The sequence below is a fragment of the Solea senegalensis genome, linkage group LG21 (assembly GCF_019176455.1).
Source record: "Solea senegalensis isolate Sse05_10M linkage group LG21, IFAPA_SoseM_1, whole genome shotgun sequence".
Taxonomy (NCBI): domain Eukaryota; kingdom Metazoa; phylum Chordata; class Actinopteri; order Pleuronectiformes; family Soleidae; genus Solea; species Solea senegalensis.
Window position 1 is genome coordinate 2852294 of NC_058040.1, and position 26179 is coordinate 2878472.

General features: G+C 40.5%; 1 protein-coding gene across 4 annotated transcripts; it reads left to right on the top strand.

The window, feature by feature from the left end:
* The first annotated feature begins 703 nt into the window (after nucleotides 1-703).
* On the top strand, nucleotides 704-25084 carry LOC122758451 (ras-specific guanine nucleotide-releasing factor 2-like). Of its 4 annotated transcripts, XM_044012653.1 has the most exons (29): nucleotides 704-1434; nucleotides 7367-7473; nucleotides 9122-9269; nucleotides 9610-9699; nucleotides 10011-10264; nucleotides 10701-10780; nucleotides 11490-11683; nucleotides 12583-12692; nucleotides 12776-12894; nucleotides 13147-13310; nucleotides 14173-14239; nucleotides 14328-14464; nucleotides 14548-14630; nucleotides 15624-15872; nucleotides 16699-16791; nucleotides 16888-17405; nucleotides 18125-18250; nucleotides 18347-18436; nucleotides 19439-19545; nucleotides 20110-20222; nucleotides 21055-21115; nucleotides 21226-21255; nucleotides 22324-22427; nucleotides 22572-22656; nucleotides 23143-23340; nucleotides 23481-23560; nucleotides 23637-23754; nucleotides 24571-24639; nucleotides 24947-25084. In XM_044012653.1, exons 1-29 carry the CDS (start codon nucleotides 1156-1158, stop codon nucleotides 25040-25042), a joined length of 3969 nt encoding a protein of 1322 aa, XP_043868588.1. In that variant the 5' UTR covers nucleotides 704-1155; the 3' UTR covers nucleotides 25043-25084. The 4 variants fall into 4 exon arrangements, with proteins under 4 accessions (XP_043868588.1, XP_043868589.1, XP_043868590.1 ...); XM_044012654.1 differs by lacking the exon at nucleotides 21226-21255 and having other exon boundaries at nucleotides 705-1434; XM_044012655.1 differs by lacking the exon at nucleotides 16699-16791 and having other exon boundaries at nucleotides 705-1434.
* The last annotated feature ends 1095 nt before the right edge of the window (nucleotides 25085-26179 follow it).

Sequence of the window (26179 nt, forward strand, 5' to 3'; positions counted from 1 at the left end):
ATGTTTATCTTTTTTTGCTTTTCTGTTAGCGAGAGTCGAGTCGAGCAATGTTGTGCTAGAACTCTGTCGTGAACCCTAAGACCAAGTCTTAAACCTGACAAAATGTCCCCATAAGGTCAAAAAGTCCTCACAAAGCTATAAATACACGTGTATATACATACACAGGCTACACAAGCATTACAACATCTGTTTGTGCATTCAGGCTGAATGAGTTTGGATACAAACGCCCAGCGTCTCAAGCATATCACCAACTTACGGAAACAGAAACTTCTGCTTTTATCCCTTCCCTCACGCACATGTGTAGTTGTTTGGCTCCTTTTGTGAGAACCACACACTTGTCCACGTGATGTTGGGATTAGATATTTAGTTGTGATGATTAAACTTTTAAAGAGGCAACAGACTTCAGTCTGTGTGTCTAACTTTAGCAACTTTAGCCTGTATAGTATGACTTACTATCTCATCGTTTTGAAATGGTATCTAATTGTTATGACATATCATCTCATAATTATGGGATACTATCTCATAAATGTGACTTAAATGTGTTTGAGTTAAAAAAACCTGCCTTGTATGACACCTTTCTTCACATTATTTGTTGTTGTTGTTATTATTTTGTCTGTCCCTCTCACGCGCTCTTGTGCGCACCTGCACACCATAGGGACATTTCTAGGCTCGCGCGTTCCAGCGTGGAGCAGCATGGCAGACAGACAGCAGCGCGTGCCTGGGTCACTGACTGACAGACCTGTCTCTTTAAGTTTTTGTCAAAGCCGATTACCGCTGATCTCCGGCGCGATTCTCCCTCCACCGTCTGTTCCCTGGATCTGTGTTTGCGCTGCGTCGCTGACGCCTCGTCCCTTTTTTTTTTTCATTCTTCACACAGTCCCCCTCTCGCAGTTTGGATCGTGCACAGCTCGTGGGCGTTTGTGTTCACGGTCTCTGCAGATGTGGTGCGTTTAGACGCGCGCTGCGCTGCCGACACTCGACACGCGCCAACTTTTTCTACCATGGTAAACCTGGATTACCTATTCCTGCAAACAGAGACATTGCGCGCTTTCTCTGTGTTAACCATCCACTCCAAACAAGAGCAGCGAGACAGAAAACAGGAAGGGATGTGATGTCTTGACTGCTTTGAAGTTGGCACGAGAATAAAATTGTAAAATGCAGAAGAGCGTCCGTTACAATGAGGGCCACGCGCTGTATCTGTCGGTGGTCGCGCGTAAAGAAGGAACCAAGCGCGGCTTCCTGAGCAAGAAGACCACGGAGAACAGCCGCTGGACTGAGAAGTACTTCGCCCTTCACCAGAACGTGCTCTTCTACTTTGAGAACGAGCAGAGCGCGAGGCCCTCCGGTATTTACCTGCTGGAGGGGTGCACGTGCGAGCGCGCACCTGCGCCAAAGGTCTCCGCCATCAGCAAGGAACCCGCGGAGAAACAGCAGGTGCGTCTCACACTTTACTGTGGCCACTCATTACACTCAATATCTCATTATTTACGTAGGCTTAAAGGACAGGCCTGATGCTACATTTTGTTTTTTGAAGCATCTTTTTTTTCAGGGGCCCCTCATAGGTGTGCACTCATTGCTGCAGAATCCTGACTCTGACAACAAACTTGTGGGGGCCCCCTTCAGTTGGTATCCCGACATTGTTCTCTACAAATAACCTTGTGTTATTTTGCCGTGTGGCTGTATCATTTGTCACCATTTGCCTTGGGCCCCCCCCCCCAACTCAGGGCCCAAGGCAAATGGTGGCCACGGCTCTGTTTTGCACGCACTAACGGTGTAGCAACATGTCCACAGTACAAGCGCAGTCAAAAGTTCATGTGAGTTGCAGCCATTTTGGAATCCTATGTCAGGGTTTGTGAGGTTGCTCCTACTTCTGACCTGGGGGGGTGTTTCGTTAACTTTTGACTAGGAACTCGTAAATTCCGACTTCTAACTAAAACTAGAACATACAGTTAATACAGTTAGACTGAAGAGGAGCCTGAATCTGCTCCGTCAGCTGAAATGAACGGATGGTAGAAAGACACAAAATGGAATGATTCAAGCGGAAAATGGCCAATACCAACAAGCTGAAAGGGGGAATTACATGTGGACACAGTTCAATAAACTGGTTCAATAAACTACGTGGTAGTTAAATTATGTGGCGTAGCCGAGCCACAATCTGTGCTTGAAAACATTCTGACTGCACATGCAGACAGTGTTTAGTACACTGTCTGTTTGAAGATAGATAGAAGAGAACTGGAACATAATAGATAGATATAGATGTACAGGAGCACTGTTTCAGGCACTTCACAGCTGTTAAATATATGAAATAGTATAATATATAATAGTAAAATATAGAACTGTATATGTGTTGTGTTTGATGTGAACAGCCTGTAATTCTTACTATACTAATAAATGCTATATTTTGAATATAAGTGGTAAAAATGTGACCCAACAGCTGATCTGCCACATTGTAACACTGCTTCTACACTGTTGTTCTTATGAACATGGTAATACTTTAAGAGAATATTGGGCTGTCTGATAGAATGGTAAACCTGTGAAAATACTCAAAATATAGCATAAAGTCAGAATGTTATTGATTTTACTTTCCAGCCGGGCTTTGTCATCCTTGCTTACGTCAAAACTAAGTGTCGATCCTGTTCCACTTCTCCTGTTTCCCTCTCCAAACAGGCAGTCTGCTGAGAACTGCCCACTCCACCCACACCCCTACAAAACAACAAAAACTACTACTAAAAAAACTAAAAAAACTACTACTAATATGAATACTTTTAAAAACACAGGTTACATCTGGAATAGAAAGGAGACGTGAAGGCCAAATAAGTCATTTTAAACAAAAGCTGTTCTACAATCAATGACTTTTTTATGAAAACAGAACTATTGATAACTTGACCCATTCAACCTTTTATGGAAATATTTGTTCCACAAAATCTGATGCTAATTTTAAATGAGCCATATACGTATACGTGTTTTTGCTGCTGTAGAATATGAAGGCGTTTGATCCCGTCAAATGTAGAAAAAAACATGTCCGTTACTCAGATTACATAAAATAAAAAAATTCAATAGTCACTGGATTACAAGAGTTAAATCTGATCTCAGGTAATCTGCCACGCTTTGTTGGACACATGCCACCCGTGACACCATGACCCAGTCACCACTTCATATGCGATGTTAACAGATGTGTGTTCACGCCCTCAGTGTGGTTACAGTTAATCTGCTGCTCTCATGCAGCCGCTCAGGTGATGACAGAACCCCTGAAATCTGAACATCAGGTTGTTTCTTATTAAACGTGTTTAGTCAAATCTCAAATCCCTGTCTGTCAAAGTTTTAGTTATTTCTGAATGTTGTAGATATTGTCAGATGTTTCAACTGCAAATTGAAATTATTTTATTTTTTGGAGGCGAGGTTGTCAGGGCTGGGTGTTAATCCTATAATTGTTGAATTGTGGATGATTTCCCTCAGATAGGAGACTTGTTTCTCTGCTCAAGTCAAGTACAGTCAATTTTATCTGTGTAACCCAACATCACAAACACAATTTGCATTGTGGGGCTTTACTGTCTGCACAGCAAGTGAAACCAGCCTTGTTTTTCAAAACACAATAAACTGGTTTACACATACACAGACGGATACATTTCACATATTATAATATACATGTGTAATTGAGTGGGAGTGTTTTTGTAACGTGGTTGTTTGTCAGCGATGAGTGTCTGTGCAGCTGAGATGAAGCCACAGGGTCATCGTCTGATGTCCACCTAATGAGAGTCACTCTGAGGCAAAGCAACATTAAACATCAGAGAGCATATCAAAGCACTCATGATAACTCAGATCTTCTGATGGTAAAAAAAAAAAAATCCTGTTCATTAACATCACTCTGATCAGTATATTAAAAATAAACAGGCTTCCGTACGGTGGCCCGACGGGGCCAAACGCACTGCGACGACCCAAAACACACGCAGAGGGAGAAACGAGCTGCAGATTTTACGATCAGTGTTTTAATTCAGCAGTAGTTGGCTTTGGGCGTAGAAAAGTGTGCTTTATTACATCTCAAAATTGATAATAATTTCGTATTAAAAGAGCAAATCTGGACTTCTAATTAGAATTTTTTTCAAACATTGTACAGTACAACTGGGTTACAGAACACTTGTGGATATCAATGTATACAGTACTTTGTACAGATGCTTATGTCTGATTAATAGCTCTCTTAAACATGCGAGGAGGTGTGCTTTCAAAAAACGTGTACACAGATATGGTGTACACGTGAGGTGTACATGCTGTGTTTTATTTTGAAAACTGAATGTCAATGACCTTAAAATCAGCTTGACAGCAGGATTTTTACTGTACATCCCTTTGTAATTCAGGCGTTAAAATTCAGCATCAGGTAGTTGCGGTAGTTGCGTTCTTCACCGTACTTGTATGTCCTTTTTTCCTGGTCTACTAAATTTGATTTAATCACTATTTAATGTTTTGGTAAAACTTACGTGTCAAGTGTAACATTTAGTTCATATTATATATAAATGCAGAAGAATCATTGAGATCACGTGTAGTTGTGATTTTTAATGCATATTCATCGTGCAGCCCTACTAGATACCCATATTTTATGCTGATTATGCTGACACCTGGCTCACCTGGAAAAAAAGTGGTTTAGGAGTTGAGTTACACTTTATGTATTTCAGTCAGAAGTGAAGGAGCCTCTTGGATGAATGATGAAACTCCTCAAGTATCTATAAACACGTCCAGCTGCTCTGGATTCAGCGACTCTGGATTCAGCTGTTCAGTTTTCTTGGATAAACAGGACCTAAACAGGACATAAAGTTAGGGCAGTTAATGTCGTATTTTCAGTTTCTATTAATCACCATTAGGATAACTCACTTGACTTTGAGCTGTTTAAATATCAGGTCATATACCTAAACCATCAGCACACGGATGAGTCATAGAACATGTTGTAACCAACACACGATCACATCCTTAAATGTATGTATGAGGATTTTTGCCTGTATAAACATCCAGCTCACGCACACGCCTGAGTTAGCCTGAAACCTGAGTTATTACAGTGCACTTTCTGTTTCCACCAGCTGCTGAACTGGCTCCTAAATAATCCAGTGTGCCCACAAATTATAATATAATAATAATACTAATGAATGAATAATATCAGTGTGTTGTCGTTATGTTTTTGCATTTAATTGTATGCATTTGACTCTAATGGACAATTGATGAGTTTGGTCCATAAAATGTCAGAAAACCCTGATGTTTCCTAAACTTATGATGTTCCCCGATGTCTTGTTGTGTTTGTGATTTTGTATCTAATGTGTGGTGGTAGTGGTCTAGGTTGATGCTGCTGCTGTTGCTGTGCTTGCCTAAGAATAGCATCCTTACAGGTGCATTTGCCTGCAGTCACAGTCTGAATAACACAATAACACTTTACTTACAGGCTCTACTACACACTTCTAGTACCTGTGCTGTTTGTATTCTACCTGGTGCTGCAAATTCACAGGATCCTAGGACTGTCACTTTTTTCAAAAATCTAATTCTAACAAATTTTCAGAGGTGGAAAGAGTGCCGAAATATAAAAGTCACTATTTATGTCAAATTTTACATAAGAACACATAAAAATGTAGTCAAGTAGTAGAAAAAGTAACTTGTTTAAAATGTACTCAGAGTAAAAGTTACCTTTATAACAAGGTTCTTTCTTGTGTCGTGAAAAAAGGACTCTCACCTGATTTGTTTTTTAATTCAAGGCAAACCTTTACAAATTAAAGTACTGACAAAATAAAAGGTGTAAACATATTGTGTCAGTCAAAATGGGTCAAAGGTCACAAATGTTTTGACTTTGACTCAGGGACCTTAATTAGTGCCAATTCATCTGTCCCCATCCTCAACATTCCCCTGTCCTCATCACTCACCTATCCTCTTCATTCACCTGTTCTCATCACACCTGTCCTCATCACTCACCTGTCCTTGTCATTCACCTGTCCTCTTCATTCACCTGTCTTCATCACTCACCTGTCCTCTTCACTCACCTGTCCTCTTCATTCACCTGTCTTTATCACTCACCTGTCCTCATCATTCACCTATCCTCATCATTCAAAGACTGGAAAAGCCTTGGTATATGATTGAGATATACCACATAACACAGTGTTATTTGGCATTGGAAATGGAATATCGGGCCCTCCTGAGCTCCTGGTGGATTAATGGTAGAGCTCAAACCTAGTCTTGTGTAGTGTAACGCAGCTTTTAGTGTTCATCAGGGCTACAGAAGTGCTATATAAATATACAATTTACTATTTACTGTACTTCGTGTTCACTGTTCTCTCTGTAAGTGAAGGAGAGAAAAAACAAAATAATGCAAACATTGTGGCATCGTCCTGCAGGTCATAAGTCACTCTGAGAGCTGGGCTGTAAGTAGGAACATGCCAGACTAATGAACTGATTTTTTTCTCTGTGATGGGACGTAATGATGCTCGGTGCAGGGCAGGGCAAAGCTTAACTCTCCCTCTGTCTGTTTCTCTGTCATTGTTGTTATGTTATCCTCTGGCTTTAAGCAGGCTTGTGGCCAGGGAAGCCGCATTAGCAATGCAGGGAGAAGTACAAGCCCTGGTGGTTATGTAAACCCCTCCTTCCTTCCCTCCCCCCACCACACACACACAAACAAGCCCTTAAGCTTCTCCCGGGTCCATCGCCGGGACACGCTAGGAAAGCGTCTCTTACCCGCTTATCGTTACATCATTACTATACAGGCCCACTTGTGTGTTGTTGTCATGATATGGTTTTTGGCTGACTTCACCAACCGCACTGGCGCAAACATGCCACTGTTCCATGAACTATCCTTAACTTGAGAACATGGCTGACATCAGAGACACTGTTTAGCCACTTAACAAAAGACTCACCTAATGAAATTCCGTCGTCTTCGTCCCACAATTAGACAACTTTTCCAGGCTGGAAACTCAAGTTTGTAGTAGGAATATGCAGAGTGGCTGGTCCACTGTGTGGCTAAATGTCATTGATATTGGACGCAGCAGTGGCTCAACACCTTCTGTGTGTCATGATGAAAGATTGCAGAATCTTTCAGTTGAATTTCAGTTTTCTGTTGGACAATATTGTTTAATTACAAAAGGAAGTTGCGACATATTCTTATGAGCGCTGTGCGCAACGTTTAAATTAAAACAAACGTCTTTTACATTCAAACCATTCAAAGGCCTTGTTTGTACAGTATATGTATTTTCAGACTTGTACTTAACTAAAATTTGACCGAAATAGTGGTACTTTTACTTGAGTAGGATATTTCAGTACTCTTTCAACCTCTGAAACAACCATTGAGGACATTATACGTTTGTAAAGTCACCACTGATTGTTTTTTGTCTTCTGCCTGACACAGCACTATTTCCTGATCATCTTCGGCCATGATGGACAGAAACCGTTGGAGCTGCGGATAGAGGAAGAGTCGGACTGCAATGAGTGGGTGGAGTGCATCCAGCAGGCCAGGTACATGATATATACCTTTGTGTCATTAAAGAGGGGAGTTTTCTTCAGTTACCTTGGTTACAAAAGTACATTTAACTGTTATATCAGATTTCACTGACAGCTTAGACCAGGAGGGGGGTAGGGTTAGGATTATAATATAATATATATATAAATATATATATATATATATTATAATATAATATATATAATATATTATAAATAACTCAAAATGCCCCTCAGCCTACTTGTTCCTGGTTTTCCCATGGCTGGGCACACATTACCTCATTTAAAACTCCTTTAAAAGGTTTTTGATCGCATGATCCAGTCAGACTTAATGATATGAACAATTTCAAATATCTGTTGCATTTTCAATTGGCATAGAACAAAGTGCAGTCATACAAAAATAATTATTAAATCACAGCCTATCCCTAACCCTAATCCCTTTGTAGGGATGCACGATACTGGATTTTTTGTCAATACAAAAAAGTGCTTTTTCCCCTGTGCCTAACAACATTTATCTTTTTTCACAGGTAAGACAAGAAATGATGAGAGAGAAAGATAAGGGATGACATTTCATAAAGGTGTCAAAATAAATGGATTAATGGATTAAAGTAAATGCAGAATTCTAGTTTCCTATCAGAGCATGTGATTTACATAATGCTGTAAGGTGTGTTGGAGTTATTGGTCAACAATGACATATTCACCTTTAACACAATCTGATCACGCTTACAACTTTCCATTCTGTTTCCCAAGGCTGAGCCCAGATCATGTGATCAATGTATCATTAATGACTATGAATATCTACCTTTAACATTTACAACTTCAGAAAAAGCTGTAGGGCTGGGCGGTATGTCTCAAATTTGAATGAATAATGTGTTTTATAATACTCTGGTATTCATCATATATACCAGGATATATAAGGCACAGTATAATATACATAACTGACTGAATAAATAAAAATATACAATTCAATTCCATGGAAATTGCAAGTGTGATGTAAGGTAGCAGGGCAGGGTGTTTCACACTTTCAAGTACCAGGAAACTGTAGCTCTGTAATGACAGACTTGATCATCATGGAATAACTGTAGTGATTGTGAAGACGAGTGTATGATCTGCATAAAAAGAGATCAATAATGATTTTTTTTTTTTTAAAGCAGGAAAATGAGGGACAATAGAGCTTCAAACTAAATGAGTTTCATTATCACATCACCAATCAGTCAATATATATCAGTATTTATCACCTAAGCTCTATCATGAATTTACAGGAAAGTGTCCTACATGTTCAGTATACAGTATTTCTATACTTGTAAAGTAAATACCCTAAATAACTAAAAACTGAGAAAATCAGAGACCAACAAGAGCCTCTGAGTGCTTTTTGTGCTTCTGACACAGCTGTTCTTTTGCTTCCTCTCTGTATCTTTGTGTGTGTGTTTGTACATGGACGTGTTCTGCTCACAGCGGTTCACATTTAGGTCACACCGGTGCTGTGTTTGCCACACTGATTACATCACACAGACTTGATCTCACCACGCGACCTCTATTTTAACTCTCCTCTCAGAGGCTCTTTTCTCTTTTTCTTCTTCCTGTTTTCATCGTTTAATTCAGTTGAAAATATGATGCACCTCAAAACAGCCCTGGTCATTTCCTGATCCCTCTGTGTCACCTTCAGTTACTCCGACATCATTATCGAGCGTGAGATCCTGATGCAGAAGTACATCCACCTGGTCCAGATCATGGAGACTGAGAAGGTCGCAGCCAATCAGCTTCGCACTCAGCTGGAAGACCAGGAAACTGAGATCGAGAGGCTCAAAGCTGAGGTATGCATGAGCGCATCCACATCTGTGTGTGTGCATGCATGCATAAATCCACCCACTGTCCCACACACGTACATGTGCACAGGTTTTAATAGACACTCACAGACTCACTCGCAGATCAAAGCATGCAAATGCAGGCGGTGTGATGGGAAAACACTCCAGTGTCGAGTGCATGTTCCTCTCAAATGAAAGCACAGCTGGGGTCTGGTGGCTCCAAGACCAGTACTTCCTTATCATGCAATGAGATATTTGTTGGTTTGAACCCTCTAAAGTGGTGTGATGAATATTTCATCCTCTGTGCTGGTTCAGTGTATTTACATGGTGACTGTTGTTGTTGTGCCAGATTGTAGTGCTGAACAAAACCAAGGAAAAGATGCGGCCTCACCAGAACAACCAGGAGGAGGAAGATCCTGATATTAAAAAGATTAAGAAGGTAAAGTTGATACTGACACAGTCAAAAAGTATGGTAAAAATGGATGTGAAATGAAAAATGAAGTGCTTAATCACCACATTTTATCTTTTAAATCTATAGTGCAAATAGCCTACACTTGTAGGCATAACAAAACATGTAACGCTTTGCTCTTCGTCTGTAATTAACTAAACCCGAAATACCTCCAAATAACAGAGCCATTATTATCTGCATGTTGACTAGCAGACCTGGGAATCAAACCCACAACCCACTGTCGTGTAGTCCTCATAACAACAGTGACATATACTGTACCTTATGGTGTTGTGGCCGTGCAGGTGCAGAGTTTCCTGCGTGGCTGGCTCTGCCGCAGAAAGTGGAAGATCATTGTCCAGGACTACATCTGCTCCCCTCACGCCGAGAGCATGAGGAAGAGGAACCAGATTGTCTTCAACATGGTGGAGGCGGAGACCGAGTACGTCCACCAGCTGTCCATTCTGGTGAACTGTTTCCTCAGGCCGCTCCGCATGGCCGCCAGCTCCAAGAAACCACCCATCAGCCACGACGACGTCAGCAGCATCTTCCTCAACAGGTGCAAGGACCTTCTTCTAACTTTGGGAATGATTTCATCGTCATGGTTATAGTCAGTGCGTGACGTGGGCCGGTACTGTCCAGCACGCATTTACCGACGAAGAACAATATCCGTTAAAATGGTTTAAAAATGTTAAATTCACCAACGTCTTGTCACATCTGTTCTATTGTAAATATACAAATTGGCAAAATGTAAAACATAAGACTAGTTTTTAGTTCTTTTAATACGGCCTACACATTTAAATAAATAGATGTTGTGAACATCACGAACATCGTATTTACTGAAGATTTTCTTAATTTAGTGTTCAGTGATTTAGTAACTCCGACAGACGTACGCGCTTCATATGGATCAGGGCAGTACTGGCACTTCATGCACTGGTTATAGACAGAGAAACATGCTGAATGTGAGTTTTCTAAAACTGGTTCTCCGTCTCAAGTGAGACCATCATGTTTCTGCACGAGATCTTTCACCAAGGTCTAAAGGCTCGGATCGCTAACTGGCCCACTCTAGTTCTGGGTGAGTAGCTGCACAGAGTTTACAGTTAGATCGAAGCACACAACAAAAATAACAGCACCACACACCAGAGCCACGTCAACTTTGTCGGCTTTGGCTTCATTTCTTCTTTGCTTGCTTCATTTTTAACAGCGATTCAAATGTGATTCCTGGCTCAACGCTAAGGCAATAATTACCATTCGTCATGTTTTTATTGGACCTTACTTTTATTTTTTAATTTTATTTTACTAGCACCTTTCCTCTTCCTCTGACCAACTACTGCAACTAATGGGAATGGCTTTTTTAGCATTTTTACCCAGGTGTTTCCCAAACTTATTATTTACTGGGCTCCTACTTTTTAGATTATGACAAATCATTTCACCAAATGCACAAATAAATGACAAAATCAATCGAAACAAGATAAAAATCTGTGCAAAATACTGACTTTTCTGGCATTTTCTGTGACACCTAATATGATTTTGAAGCGGTAAAGCAGTCATTTCTATGAGAATTGCATTTGATAAATGAATCGCAACTGCGATTTTTGCATTTTACTGAAACCTTTGGGCAAATACATACAGTATACACAAATTGTAAATGAAAGGCTGGAAAAGATCTGACTTTAATCGCAGAATTCATGCCGTTTTATTTATTTAAAATGGCATGAAATTCCCTTGAATAAATACCAGCCACTACTTTGGGTTTTTGTTTGTCTTTTCTGTTCCATACCCAGCCGACCTGTTTGACATCCTGCTGCCCATGCTGAACATTTACCAGGAGTTTGTGCGAAACCACCAGTACAGTCTGCAGGTGCTGGCTAACTGTAAGCAGAACAGAGACTTTGACAAGCTGCTCAAACAGTACGAGTCCAACGCCGCCTGTGAGGGTCGCATGTTGGAGACGTTCCTCACTTACCCCATGTTCCAGGTAGTGCTCCCTGTTTATTAGGGCTGGGAATCACCAGAGGTGTCATGATACAATTATTATCATGATATAATGTGATAATAAAACACGTACAAATCTGCACAAAAAGCTACTTTATATAATAAACATATAATGAATGTAGTTTACCTCCATTCATTGGCATGGATTTATCTGTAAGTTTGTCCTTTAAAAACATCCTGTCTACTGTATTTGACCATTCAAGCATTAAAGGAATTTAACAGGAACCCTGTATGTTCCCTTTAAACTTTGGTTAGAATCTGATGATGTCACAAAAACTATAATTATTATTATTATTATTATTATTATTATCATCAAGTATTTGTTTGGTCCATAAAATGTCAGTCAATGTTGTCGAAATGACGATGATGTTCTCAGACGTCTTCAGTTTTAATGATTTCTTTGTGATGTGAAGCAAAGAAACCAGAATTAGATTTTAATTATTTGAAAAACCGAATAGTCTCGTATCAAAGTACTTAATGATGAAATGACACAGTAGCGCCCCCCAAAGAGTGAAACTCAGCAGGATGAAGCTGAAATTAAGTTGCACCAAATTTCACGAAACCAAGTGGAACAAAAACATCTATTCTGACTTCCTGTTGGCCTCAACTCAACAGGAAGTTGGCCATTTTTTAATTTGGTGTCCATCTTGGCCATTTACACGTTTCCTACATCAATACATCAAAGCTGAACATTTTACAAAAGGCCACCATTCGCCACCATGATTAAAGGGAGTGGCCTATAACTTCACCATACATTGACCGGTCGGCTCAAAACGTCATACGTGAGACACAAGAGAGCGCCCCTGAACATGTCTGTGAACATGACCCAACAGGAAGTCAGCCATTTTTCACCTTTAATTTTTATTTTTTTATTTTTTTCAGATTCCACGTTACATCATCACCCTTCATGAGCTGTTGGCACACACACCTCATGAGCACGTGGAGCGCAAGAGTTTGGAGTTTGCTAAATCCAAACTGGAGGAGCTGTCGAAGTGAGTGTTTGCACACACTCACAGATATAAGTGACGATGACGATGATGATAAAGGTGTTAATGATTACTGGTCACGATGTCAGGATGATGCACGATGAAGTGAGTGACACGGAGAACATCAGGAAGAACCTGGCGATAGAGAGGATGATTGTTGAAGGCTGTGACATCCTATTAGACACAAGCCAGACCTTCGTCAGACAAGGTGAGCGTCCTCCACAGTTGTCTCTCTTTGACATTTCCAAGTGTCCACCCACTGTGACATCACATTTTGGCACTTGAGAGGCCTTGAGACCATTTAGCTCCTCAGGAAAATGTTTAGTGACATTATTCAGTAAATCAAATAAGGAACAGTCTCATCTTCTCATCCACTTGGATACAAACAAGTGGAGTCGCCCCCTAGTGTTCATTCAAGACACTGTTCTGTGTGTGTGTGTGTGCGTGTGTGTGTGGCCAGGCTCTCTCATCCAGCTGCCATCCAGCAGTGAACGTGGCGTGCTCAGTAAAGTCCGCCTGGGCTCGCTCTCGCTGAGGAAGGAGGGGGAGAGACAGTGTTTCCTGTTTACCAAACACTTCCTCATCTGCACCCGAACATCTGGAGGAAAGCTTCACTTGCTGAAGGTCAGTTCTCACCTGTCCACTCATGTTTATGTCACTCCACTGGGAAAAACCACAGCTGTTTGTTTTTTTTGTTTTGTTTTTTCTTCTCACGTTCTGCTGCTCTTCTAAAATTGTTGTGAATATTGAGGAGAATATTTTAGCGTATGCATTTAAACTAAAAAAAGAGGCAGGTTGTGTATGTTTGATATGAAAATAAAAGTGGAGTATTTCAGGGTTTTCGCTCTTACATGAAAAATAAGGTGTGATCATTACAACATAACTTAACAGGGCTTAAAGACTTAGAACCTGCCGACAAACACATTTGGGAACATGCCACTGCAACTCTTCTTGCTTAATAAAGTCGTAACATTCTAACCTGTTGTTTTAGAAGAGGAGCGTTGTTAAAATGAGGGCCGCGGAGCATTTCGTGCTGCCTGTCTTCATATCATAAATAAAATGTTCATTATACAAAATCAAAGTTTTTACAGTCCCTCAACCACATTCTCCACATTCATGCACGATAATTATTCAGGGTCAGGGGAAATGGTATTGTATATGAGAAGAATATTGCTGTTACATACTTGGGCAGGATGGAGATAATAAATGTGGTTTTTTTTAAAAAAAACACGCAGGTAAAGTTAGAATAAGAAGAATAAAAATCCATGAGACAAGAACAATTAATAACAAGAATGAAATTGAAATAACATGGTTTTGTACAGTGTGACTTTTTGTGTCATTCAGAAAGAATTCTAAATATTTTATCTAAAAAATCTCCTATTTTGTCATATTCTGATATTTTTAATTATCATTTATTATTAAAGAAAATGAAACTGAACAATATTTAATCTTTTCTATTGTCTCTTATTCTTTTTCTGGTCATCAGCAAGGAGGAGCGTTGTCTCTGATCGAGTGTACTCTCATTGAAGAACTCGATGCCAGCGATGAGGACTGTGCGTATCTTTATATTATTATTATTATTATTAGTTTCAGGGAACTGTGGTGTGACATATTTGATCATGTATGTTCTCTGTGCTGTAGACAATGCAGCTGGTCAAGGTTTCAGCCATCTGGAGTTTAAAGTGGTGGTGGAGCCCCCTGATGGTCAGGCCTTCTCTGTCATCCTGTTGGCTCCTTCTCGCCAAGAGAAGGCTGCGTGGACCAGTGACATCAGCCAGGTGATTTAAAGCCGTTCAGTCAGCTGTGGCTATGTTTTCTAGCATCGCAGGAAGTGACTGACTGTCTTCCCTCTCTCTGTCAGTGCATTGATAACATCCGGTGTAACGGGCTGATGACCAGCGTGTTTGAGGAGAACTCCAAAGTTTCTGTGCCACACATGATCAAGTAAGCATTTTTCATCCTGTAAACACTGACGTATGAAAGCAGTGGAGAGGATATAGTCTGATTAACCCTTCATTTTTCTTGTCTTTTGTCCCATAATCAACAATTTTAAATTATAAATGGACACTATAATGTCAGACATTGTCGACATGAAGTGAAATAATCGACAACAATCTTAAATGTTAACATTTTACAATGTTATAAACAACATTGGTAGTTTTATTTTAGATAATTTTAATTGCCAGCACACACATTCCCGAGGTCATGGTCCTGTGGTGATCCCGGGAAATTCCCGAGTTCTGACTACAATTGGAATGCAACATTATTTTGCTGTATTCACACCGAACGTGATCTTTCATATCGCTCCGGACTAACCGTGATCATTTGTGTGCATTCACTCGCGTCACAAGCAACGCAAATTCTGGAAGTTGGTGCATTTTGGCCGAAGAGAAGACGGAAGTTACAGACATTTATAGATGAACCGAACTTACATGGAATGTCACTACACACACAAACCATTTAAACACGGTCGCTGTGCTAACTGTGACTAAAAGTTAATTTATAGAGCACATTTAAAAATAAAAACAATAAAAATAGAAAGCCTAATATCAAAAGCCTTTATAAACGATATAGAGCATAGTAGAACACGTAAGAATGTGATGCAGTGAAAGTAGGTTTTTAAAGATGATTTAAAATGCTCAACAGTCTGGGCACCCGGTGTGAACACAGCGTTATACCGTTGTGAAAAATATAGTAGAATTGTAGATTCATTTTTGCTCCTGAGTGAAGTTTGTTCAGGTTTATGGGCGAAAAACGACAAATAACTTCTAAATAATTATGAATGAACATCAAGGAACACCTGTCTGTCTGCCTGTTTCTTGTGTTACTGTCTAACAAGTTGCTTGGGGCCACAATTCATTGAAATCTGTTGATTTCAATGAATGGGTTTTTATCCTGTAGCTCAACCTTGTGAATCACAGCACCTTTCACCCTCAGGTCTGACGCTCGGCTGCACAAGGACGATGTCGACATTTGCTTCAGCAAGACGCTCAACTCCTGCAAGGTCCCGCAGATCCGCTACGCCAGCGTGGAGCGTCTGCTGGAACGCCTCACGGACCTGCGCTTCCTCTCCATAGATTTTCTCAACACCTTCCTCCACACGTACAGGATCTTCACCACGGCCGCCGTAGTCATTGACAAGCTGGCCAACATCTACAAAAAGCCTTTTACTTCCATACCTGTCAGGTACGGAGCACCTGGAATAACCTGTAGGACTGTTGTGCTTTGACATGACACATAGTTTGTGTTTAAGTTGTACCATTTTAATTATTTTTGATATAAACTGTTATGTTTGAAATATCTTGATGTTTTAAATATTGGAGATGCTGCGTGTGATGTATCTCAGACTGAGAGACAAACATGGACAAGCACAAGTACAACGTTAGTAACCTGGAATAGGATTTACAAATATATCTCATCTTCTCACAGATGTATGATTTGAACAACAGAATTAACGACATCATATATTTAAGTCAACTATTCAACCAGTGCAGTCACCAAATGTAGTCTTGTTGGACGTGAAGTAGAACAGACACATAGAAACCTGAGCTGAAATGACTAATGAGTAAGTCCCCGTTAATATTAATGAATACAAAAGTTTCAAAAATATATCTCATTATGTCAGAATTCTATCTTCTTTTTGTGCTGTTTTTATTTTAGAGTTTACTTGTTGTGTTTGGTATACAATGATGCTCTGTCACTGGCACGCAAAGACGTCTGTGTCTCCTTTATTCATGTGTTGATTGGCACCGCCCACACCGCGATGGAGCTTTTGTGTCTCCTCTGGCAGCCACACAACTTCACCTCAAACAGCCTGAACTATCTCTTTAATGTCATGTTTGTCCACACTCACGTCCCCCCTCCCCCCCCGTCCTCCCTGTCCTCCTCTGCTCTCCAGGAAATATTATCACTCACTCCATCTCACCGTTTGTCTTTTCTACTCCTCTCATCATTAACTTCCTGTCTTCATCTGTCACGCACGGTCTCCTCCTCCGTCCCGTCGCTGTCCCAGGGTTGAGCAGCATTCTTGTGACCGTCTGTCCATCATGTCCCTCTGTCCCGACTACAGTCTGAAGATTACGCAGCTTGCTCTGGACCAGTCCAAGTAAACATGAGTAGGACTGGAGACTTACTCATAACCAACTTTTGCCTGAGATGGAGCGATGCATCAACGCTTCTGTTATTCCTTTCTCTCTCTCAGGTCTCTGGAGCTCTTCTTTGCCACCAACCAGAGTGCGTGGGGAACAGACCCGTTGAACAACAAGTCCCCGAGGCTCTGCCGCAAATTCTCCTCCCCTCCTCCCCTCTCCATCCCCTCTCGCACCTCCTCGTCCCCCATCAACTGCCGCAAGCTCTCCCTCAATTCCCCAATCGGTGCAAAAGCGGGAGCCTCGGACCTGACCCCGTCTCCCTCCTCCTCCGCAGCCAACTCCCCCACCTCCAGCCACTGCCCCTCCATCTCCTCTCCTCCTCCCACCTCAACCAGGCCGCCCTCTGGCTTTTCCTCACCTCCGCCCACTGCCACTCGCTCTCCCAGCCTACCCCAGGCCTATGGAGTGACCTCGCCGCCCCCCATCACTACCAAGGCCCCGCTGGACCTGAGCCGCGGTCCCAGCTCCCAGAGTCCTCCCCTGAGCCCGGCTGCTGGGGACGATGTCAGTGGAGAGCTGCCTCGCATCGATGCCTTCTGTGGGAAACTGAGGCGAAGCATCCGCAGGGGTACGTAGCCAGAGCAAGTGTGTGTGATTTTACAATCAGTCCCCAGTGGAGTAAATGCATCAACTTTAAATAGATTTTTGCCATTAAATATTATTTATTTCCTTTCAATGTCGTACCTTAAAGAGGAGCAGTGCAGTCACCACTCAAGTTTGAAGCCTGTGAAGTAACTCGTTAAACTGTAATGGATAGACAGGTGTTCCTTGCATTTATAGATAATATGTAAAATATGTACAACAGTGGCCATTTGTGTTGAAAACAGGTAATGTTTTATTTTAACTTCTAACCTATTGTGGTTAATTTTCACAATTAACCACAATAGGTTTGTCTGCTTCATTAGACAGTGGATAATTATCACACAATACTGTAGAACATTATTTATGATAAATATCCACAGATAATGGATAGTGACATCTTCATCTATGACTATAATTATGATATAATATGACTATGACGTATTGAAAGTCGGCTGTGGTTGATTGAAATTTTCTATTGAAAATGTGAGAGTAAAAATGAAGCAAGTCAGTATGAGAGCCTGTGAGTTTTAAATCACACTAACAGGTTTTTATTAACGGGTACGTGTGGGTGTGGTGTTGCATTAGCTATGATGACGGTAAACGGGGCGGTTCCATTAGGGAGATCCACAGGTATGGGCGGGGGCAGGTTTCATGCAGGAATCTGATATTTTTAGTTTGATTTCAGTTTTTTCTCTGTCCTAACAGCTGTGTTGGAGTCAGTGTCCCTGGACAAGTTCATACCTGAATCACCTGCCAGCAGTGAGCCAGGGGACATGTCTCCCTGTCGCTCCCCGTCCACGCCCAGGCATCTCCGCTATCGACAGCCTGGAGGTGCGACATGGACGCGCGCTTTTCAACACGACACATACAGAATGTTTTTCTCTGTCTATGGTCTTTTATATGTTGTTTTTTTTTTATATCATGCAGTCACACCAGGGGAGAACTCACGCTGTACAATGTCGCCAGCGTCTGCTTTCGCGATTGCCACTGCTGCTGCTGGACACAGCAGCTCCCAGGGTGAGTACAGGGAGCAGTGAAGGTCACATGACTCACAGCTGCAGGAACAAAAAAAACTACTCTTATGTTTTGTCTGGAACAGACCAACGACCATTTACGTCTTCGGTCAATTTATGGCGTGTTTCCACTAGCACGACTTGCCTCGACTCGCCTCGCCACGGTACGGTTATTTTGTGTTTCCATTAGCGGTAGTACCTGGTACTATTTTTGGTACCTGCTCTGGCCACTGATTGGTCAGAGTGCCGTCACAGGAAGAGACATGAGCAAGATGTCCGACACAAGGGTCAAGCCAAACAATGCCGAACTGTAGATCAGTTAAAAAGACTTAGCAATCCTAAAATATGTGGGTTAATCTCCAACAATGACCAGGGAAATGTCTAAAATCTCAATATTTAACAGAGGAGTCTGGTGTGCTTAGCGACAGCACTGCTCATCACAAACCCTGCCGCTGTATTTTAGTCCAGTGACTGTGTCAGACGGAGTCTGTGCTCTGCTCATGGAGGAAGCACTGAACAAATATTTTTAATTAACTGATTCTAATGATTTAGTTACACTGAAAACAACTGCTGTGTGTCGTGTGTAAAACGAAGTCAGGGCAGTTTCATGCAGCCGTGCAGTGAAGACTCCGCCCACGTTGAGTTGGTACTATATCGTAATGGAAACACAACCAATCGTGCCGAGGCGAGCTGGCACCATAGGTGGAAAAGTGGCTTAAATTTACCTAATAACCAAACTGTATGTTTTTGGACTGTGACGGGAACCGGGAGTACCCTCGGTCAGCCTGGGATTCAAACCAATGACCTTCTTGCTGTGAGGCAACAATGTTAGCCACTGATCCATCAGCTCTTACCACCAACTGGGAATTAGATGAATTATTGGTCTGGACCAGAGTCTTAAATTTAGCCTGAATCAAACCTGAAGAGGCAGGAATTGCGTTGTATCATCTGATGTGAAGAGTTGCAGTTGTTTCCTGGCCTAATCTGTGAGTATTATTTCCCCCAGGATTCAGTAATTCTGAAAAAGTCTGCGACAAAGAATTCATCATCCGCAGAGCTGCGACTAACAGAGTTCTCAACGTGCTGCGACACTGGGTTTCCAAGCACTCGCAGGTGAGTTCACGGCGTCGGGGTTTCCGAGCAAGAGCTCAATTTCCTTCAAAATGTTTCGCAAATTTTAACCACATTTTCAAAGATTTGGTGAAAAATCTGTGTTCATATTATGGGAATTTATTATGACTTGATGTAGTGGCGAACGTACACTTAATTCCAAAGTGTAGGAAGGGTTAGGATTAGTAGGGTTAGGTTAAGGTTAGGGTTAAGCCAGTAGTAGTTATGGTTAAGGGTAGAGGAAATAAATGTAAGTCAATGTAATGTCAGACTTTCTCTCTTGCTCTGTTTGTGTCCTTGGTTTTGATGATGAATAGATTATTGGTGAGATAAAATGAGTTTGTAATTGAACAATAACAATATTTAGTGTATGCCTTATTAAAAAGATTACAGTAGGAGGACTAGGAGTATAAATGTCCAGCAGAGGGCATCATTTTACAAATATACACCATACTCTGTTGTATATTTATCATTTTAAAAATATGAAATCTTGCAAAGTATCTTTAAAAAAAAAGGTCAAGTGAACTCAGCTGTTTGTGTCGGTGTATGAATTTGTTTTTGCTTCAGGACTTTGACACGAACAGTGAACTGAAGATGGGTGTGATCGGCCTCCTGGAGGAAGTGCTGCGTGATCCAGACCTGCTGCCACAAGAGAGGAAAGCAACAACAAACATCCTAAGGTACTCATTCATTCATTCATTCATTCATTCATTCATACAGTAGGTTTTTATGCACATGGTTTAAGTAACATGCAGAGAGTGAAGCTGTGAATCATTTCTACAACATTATCTCTTGATTATATGAAGATTTTTGCTAAAACAAACGCACAACATCCCAGAACATGAACGAAAAGGAGCACATATAATACACAAAATAATCCGTCATTATATTCTTTCAACCTGCCGACTTTAATCATCTTTTTGAATGTCGTTCATGCTTTGGTTTTTCTTCCTTTTATACTGACACAGTAAACACTAATTCATTAGGACAGCTTTATTTGTTCATAATATTAGGTCTAAAAAAAACATGGTAAACTTTGTCAGAAAGTTTTTACTGGGTCCTTATCTACAGAGTTTAGGAAACACTGCTATATAATAATATAAGTATTTACTGCTGTTATTTGTGTTTTTTTACGTTTATTTTCTAAACCACAAAGTATTCTGGCAGTTTAGGTTTTACATCAAAAGATTCCTCAGTAGATCCAAGAAGCTTCTTCAGTTCTGTAATCTTAAATACAAATAATTACATTTTATACTGATATTTAGTTATATACAGTATATTATATATTGGCTATATACTGTGCAGTGAAGGAAAAGAGAGAAGTAGCATCTAATAATTATTTTTCATGGTTGATTAATCTGTCATTTATGTTCTCAGTTAATTGTTTTAATATAATGAAATGTATTAATGTCCAAAAATCCAAATATATTCATTTTACTGGCAGTGGAGCAAAGAAACTAGAACACGTTCACGTTAAAGAGTTTTCAAATAATGTCAATGTCTGTCTCTCAGTGCCCTTTCTCCAGAGGAACAAGACGATGCTCAGCTGAAGATAGAGGACATTTTACAGATGGTCAGTATACGTCAGACATGTGAACATGTGTCGTCTGGATTCTTTCAGTCAAAAAACCAAAGCACATTTAAGCAGTGGTTGAAATTGTTTCTCTCCTGACATCGGAGCAGAAAAGCTGTCCGCTGCTTCACTTCATCGTGGTAAGAATTGTGTGGATTGCTCTGTAGAGGGCGCTGTTAGTTACTATGGTGATCTCTGTCACAACCCTCAGCAGTTAGAGTTGACGCCCCCGCTGTGTTCCACTACATAGTCCCAACGCGCCTCGGCACGGCTCGACTCTACATGGTTTGGAATGGTTTTTCCACAGTCCATTACTCCTCTGTTAACCCTTTAACATCGAGCGTTTCGCAGACAACACATTTCTTTGCATTACCGTAATAACGCTACAGTTTGTGCTATTGGAAAAATCCCAACCTTTTCTGAAAGCTGAGAAATTGCACGTCAAAGCCCACTTGTGGTTATTACGGTAATAACTAAAGGTGTTAAAAGGGTTAAATATTGCGATTTTAGACATTTCCTTGCTAAATGACGACACTCTCTGACCAATCAGTGGCCGGCAGTCTGAAGACGTCATGTATAATATCAGCTCAGCTCGCATGGAACCTCGTCAAAGCAGGTACTAAAAGAAGTACCATGTACCGTCACTGATGGAAAAGCAGAACAAAAAAACCTTGTGCCGAGTCGAGTGGAGCCGTGCCGGGACTGTGTAGTGGAAAAGTGCCATTAGGTAACCATTAGATTTGTTGTTTTAGCGATACTGTAATGACCAAAAGAATATATATATATATATATATATATATATATACATATATATGTATATACTGTATATATATATATGTACATTATGTACATATATAATCCCAACGATTTACGACAGTGTCAAAGCAAGTCAACACGTGGTTATTACGGTAATTTCACTCGCTCTGTTGCAGGAAGCTGGTGGGAAGGTGCTTTGAGAATAAAACTCAAAAAGTTTTATTTTAAATATCTTTCACAATGTTTTTGGTTTTTTTTTAAATAAGACTTTTGCAGTAAATTGTATAATAACTGCCAAAGTTATTCTGGAAAAATGGGCAAAAGCACTTCATCTCAGGACATTTCCTGAACTTTTTTATAGTTAAAAAAAAGAAGTCCAGACAGACATTTTGAGTCTGATCATTCTATTGAAAATGACCAAAAGTGTTTGTGTGTGTGTGTGTGTGTTTTAGGCGGAGAGTCCTAAAGCAGAATGTTTTGAGTCTCTGTCAGCGATGGAACTGGCAGAGCAGATCACTCTGCTGGATCACATTGTTTTCAGGAGTATTCCCTACGAGTGAGTTCTTCACCCGCCTCAGCACAGCTCTGCTCCTCCTCCTTCTCTCCTAATGAACAAATGCCATTGATATTAGGGATGAACTTTCAATACTTTTCAACAATTAAAGATGAATGAATGAATGAATGAATGTGTGTCCTGCAGAGAGTTCCTGGGACAAGGCTGGATGAAGACGGACAAAAGTGAGAGGACGCCGTACATCATGAAGACCAGTCAGCACTTTAATGACGTAAGTCTTCATTCATGTGCACATTCACTGACCTGACAACAAGATATCACATGATAGAAATGTGTTAATTCAGTACTAATGAAGTTGAAGTAGAAGCAGCAGCAGTAGTGGTGGTAGAGCTAATTAGGATTATTGGTTTACATAACAGCACAACAGTACGGAAGAGTATTAGTGCCACATGTAAAAAAAAATAATTAAACATCATGAATTCTGAGATTAAAGTCAGAACTTTAATATAAACAGTTTAAATAAAACCATATTCATGCTTTTTTATTTGATTTTTTTATTTTAATATACAGCAGAAACACAAACACCAGCATGTTCAATAACGGACGCGGGTCGTTTTCATGCAGCTCTACGACCAGCCGTAATTGTTACTTTATGAAGAGGTTATAAAAATGCAGTGTCAATTATATGTATTTTCGTTATTAAACTGTTATATTTGATCAGATAGAGGGGCAAAAATGTCTCGTCCTCTCGTCACAGATGAGTAACCTGGTGGCGTCTCAGATCATGACGCACACCGATGTCGGCTCCAGGGCCGGCTCCATAGAGAAATGGCTGGCGGTGGCAGACATTTGCCGCTGCCTCAACAACTACAACGGCGTGCTGGAGATCACCTCTGCTCTCAACCGCAGCGCCATCTACAGGCTGAAGAAGACCTGGGCTAAAGTGTGCAAACAGGTTCATCTCCGCCCCCTTTTTTTTTTTTAACTTTTTGTTACAAGTACAGCGTCATATCATCCATGTCATGTATCGTGTATTGTTTTGTGAAGGAAAAAAGTGTGTGTGTGTGTGTGTGTGTGTGTGTGTGTGTGTTGTAGACAAAGGCTCTGATGGACCGGCTGCAGAAGACTGTATCATCAGAGGGAAGGTTCAAGAATCTCAGAGAAACGCTGAAAAAGTAAATCCTGCTTATTATCATTTGTACGTGCAGTGATGCATGTGTTAACCTACTCTAATACGTGTCGTGTGTGTAGCTGTAACCCTCCATGTGTGCCATACCTGGGCATGTACCTCACTGACCTGGCTTTCATTGAGGAGGGAACACCCAACTTTACAGAGGAAGGCCTGGTCAACTTCTCCAAGATGAGGATGGTAACTATAAAATGTACCTCATGTTCTTTTCTAGACCTAATTGAAGTCATGAGGGATTTTTATATGAACTTGTTGGTTGTAACTAAAACGCGGGAAGTTCTCTGGAATTAGCTCTGGAACAACCTGTCCCAGGAAATGAGACAGTGTCATCCTTTTATGTCCCCTTCTTACAAACTTGTCCACTTTATTCCTTGTCCAACTTTGAGCCCTTTAACAAAATTCACACTTAATCAGAGATGTACTATAAAGTACCAGATCAAAAAAGTGACCACACTTTTTTTGTACTTAAGTATTGCAAGTAGGTAATTACTACTACTCAAAGTACTACTCAAGTACTGAAAGTAAAAGTAGAAGTATTGTGTTATGTAGTTATTAAAGACAGCAGTCAAAAGTTTGAATATCATATTGGGTGACATAGGCTTGATGATAGCCAGCTAGTTAACGTTAGCTAGCTGCTAAATTAACACCGGAGCAAAGTGGGTTAGAAGTAAAAGAATATAATGGAAATATTGAAACACAGGACATGTAACCAACACGACCAGATTCATCCATTCATCCTTAGGTCATCTGTCCTTAGATCCTCTGTCCTTAGACCATCTGTCCTTAGACCATCTGTCCTTAGACCCTCTGTCCTTAGACCATCTCCCCTTAGACCCTTTTTTGGACATTTTACAAGGACAACAAGCATTTGTGTCTTCTTTGTCTTTTCCTGGCTGTTGAAGACTAAACATAAACTGTCCGTGTTGTCTGGTTTGTATTTTCCCCACACACACACACACATTGTCTATCGTCCCCCTCTCATCTTTGTTTTCTCAGATTTCTCACATCATCCGTGAGATTCGTCAGTTCCAGCAAGCACCTTACAGGATAGAGCACCAACCTAAGGTGCGTCCACTTATGTGCACTTTAACCTTTCTCCAGTGTCTCTTTAACCCTCCCTTTTCCCAGTAGTTGCAGTCAAATGTGACCAGCGTATTTTAGCTGCATAAATCATCATACACTACAGTTTGTCTCTAGCTTTTTAAACTATGAAATGATGTAGGGTATGTTGTTGTTATTATTATTATTATGGATGTCATTGATGTTAGTTTTAATACACACATGTACACACACACTAAATAAATAAATAAATAATAGTTCAAAAGAGTGCACCGTGAAGTGACTGTGATTTTTACCCGTCGTCTCCCTCCAGGTGACTCAGTTCCTCCTGGATAAGACACTTGTGATGGATGAAGACACCCTCTATGAGCTGTCGCTGAAGATTGAACCCAGAGTTCCACCTGGCTAAATCCACCTTTATCTCACCCACAAACAAACAAACAAACAAACATGTTTCCACTGTAAACAGGTGGAGCTTTCTTACAGCAGCAGTCTGTTACAGGGTTTCGTGTTTAGGAAACTCAGGAGAATTTGTGCCTTGTTGTGTATATTCAGTGTGTGTGTGTGTGTGAGTGTGTGTCTGCCACACACTCGCACTGTCATAACTGTAGAAACGACCATGTTGGCGACTGAACCTACTACACTGTAAATACCAAATGATGTCAGCGATGTTCAGCTCAACCTACTATGGGGAAAAAAAATGAGCCACTGTTTATTTGTTCATTTATTTATTTTATTTATTTTCTAATCCACTCTGTGTGTTTTGTACATTGTTCATATGCTGGAAATAAAAAAAAAAGATAATTTTTAAGTCGTCTTTTAAATAATATCTAGTGAGCTGACTTCCCTGATATCTAAGGGTAGTGTGTTGGCCTGAAGTTTTTAATCCCACATGAGGAGGTGGAGCCTCTTGTGTTGTTACACTTTCTATTCTGTTGCATGTAACAACAAAACTAAAACTTTCTTTTCTTTATAAAACGTTTTTTCTAACGTTCTATAAAACCCACCAGCTACATGTCTTTTTCATGTTTCACTGTAACTATGACTTTCTTGTCAATGTGACTTATTCTCATGTTCACGTTCTCTTTAAACTTTGTTTTCTTATTAGTAAACCAGTCATATCTTTGCACTATTGATCTCCAACTGAAGGTCTGTAGACTAAACTTGTTAATAGCATGATAATAGCACAAGCTCCCCCTCTAGGAAACTAGGAAACTGTGACTGATCTTAGGTTTATTCATTTATTTTAATTCACTCCATGTGACAGGAATCTCCTTCACACTGCTGTATTTGTTTGAAATTCCAGTTGTGCTGTTTTCTCTTTCCTTTCATTTCTCTGTGTAATGTACATATATTTATTTACACATTCCAGGTTTAAAAATAAAAACTACAATGTGACTTTTAATGCAGCTGCACATTTTTATTACATCTGAAGAAAACATCACTTAGTAACAACACTGAAAATGTGCTGGGATTAGAAAAAAATAATTTACTGAACACTAAGTGGGTTAGAAGTAAAAGGACATAATGGAAATATTGAAACACA

Coding starts and splice junctions, on each gene's coding strand:
- LOC122758451 (XM_044012653.1), top strand. CDS start 1,156: ATGCAGAAGAGCGTCCGTTACAATGAGGGCCACGCGCTGTATCTGTCG. Junction 12,693..12,775: donor AAACTGGAGGAGCTGTCGAA/GTGAGTGTTTGC, acceptor TCACGATGTCAG/GATGATGCACGATGAAGTGA. Junction 23,561..23,636: donor CTCAGAGAAACGCTGAAAAA/GTAAATCCTGCT, acceptor TCGTGTGTGTAG/CTGTAACCCTCCATGTGTGC.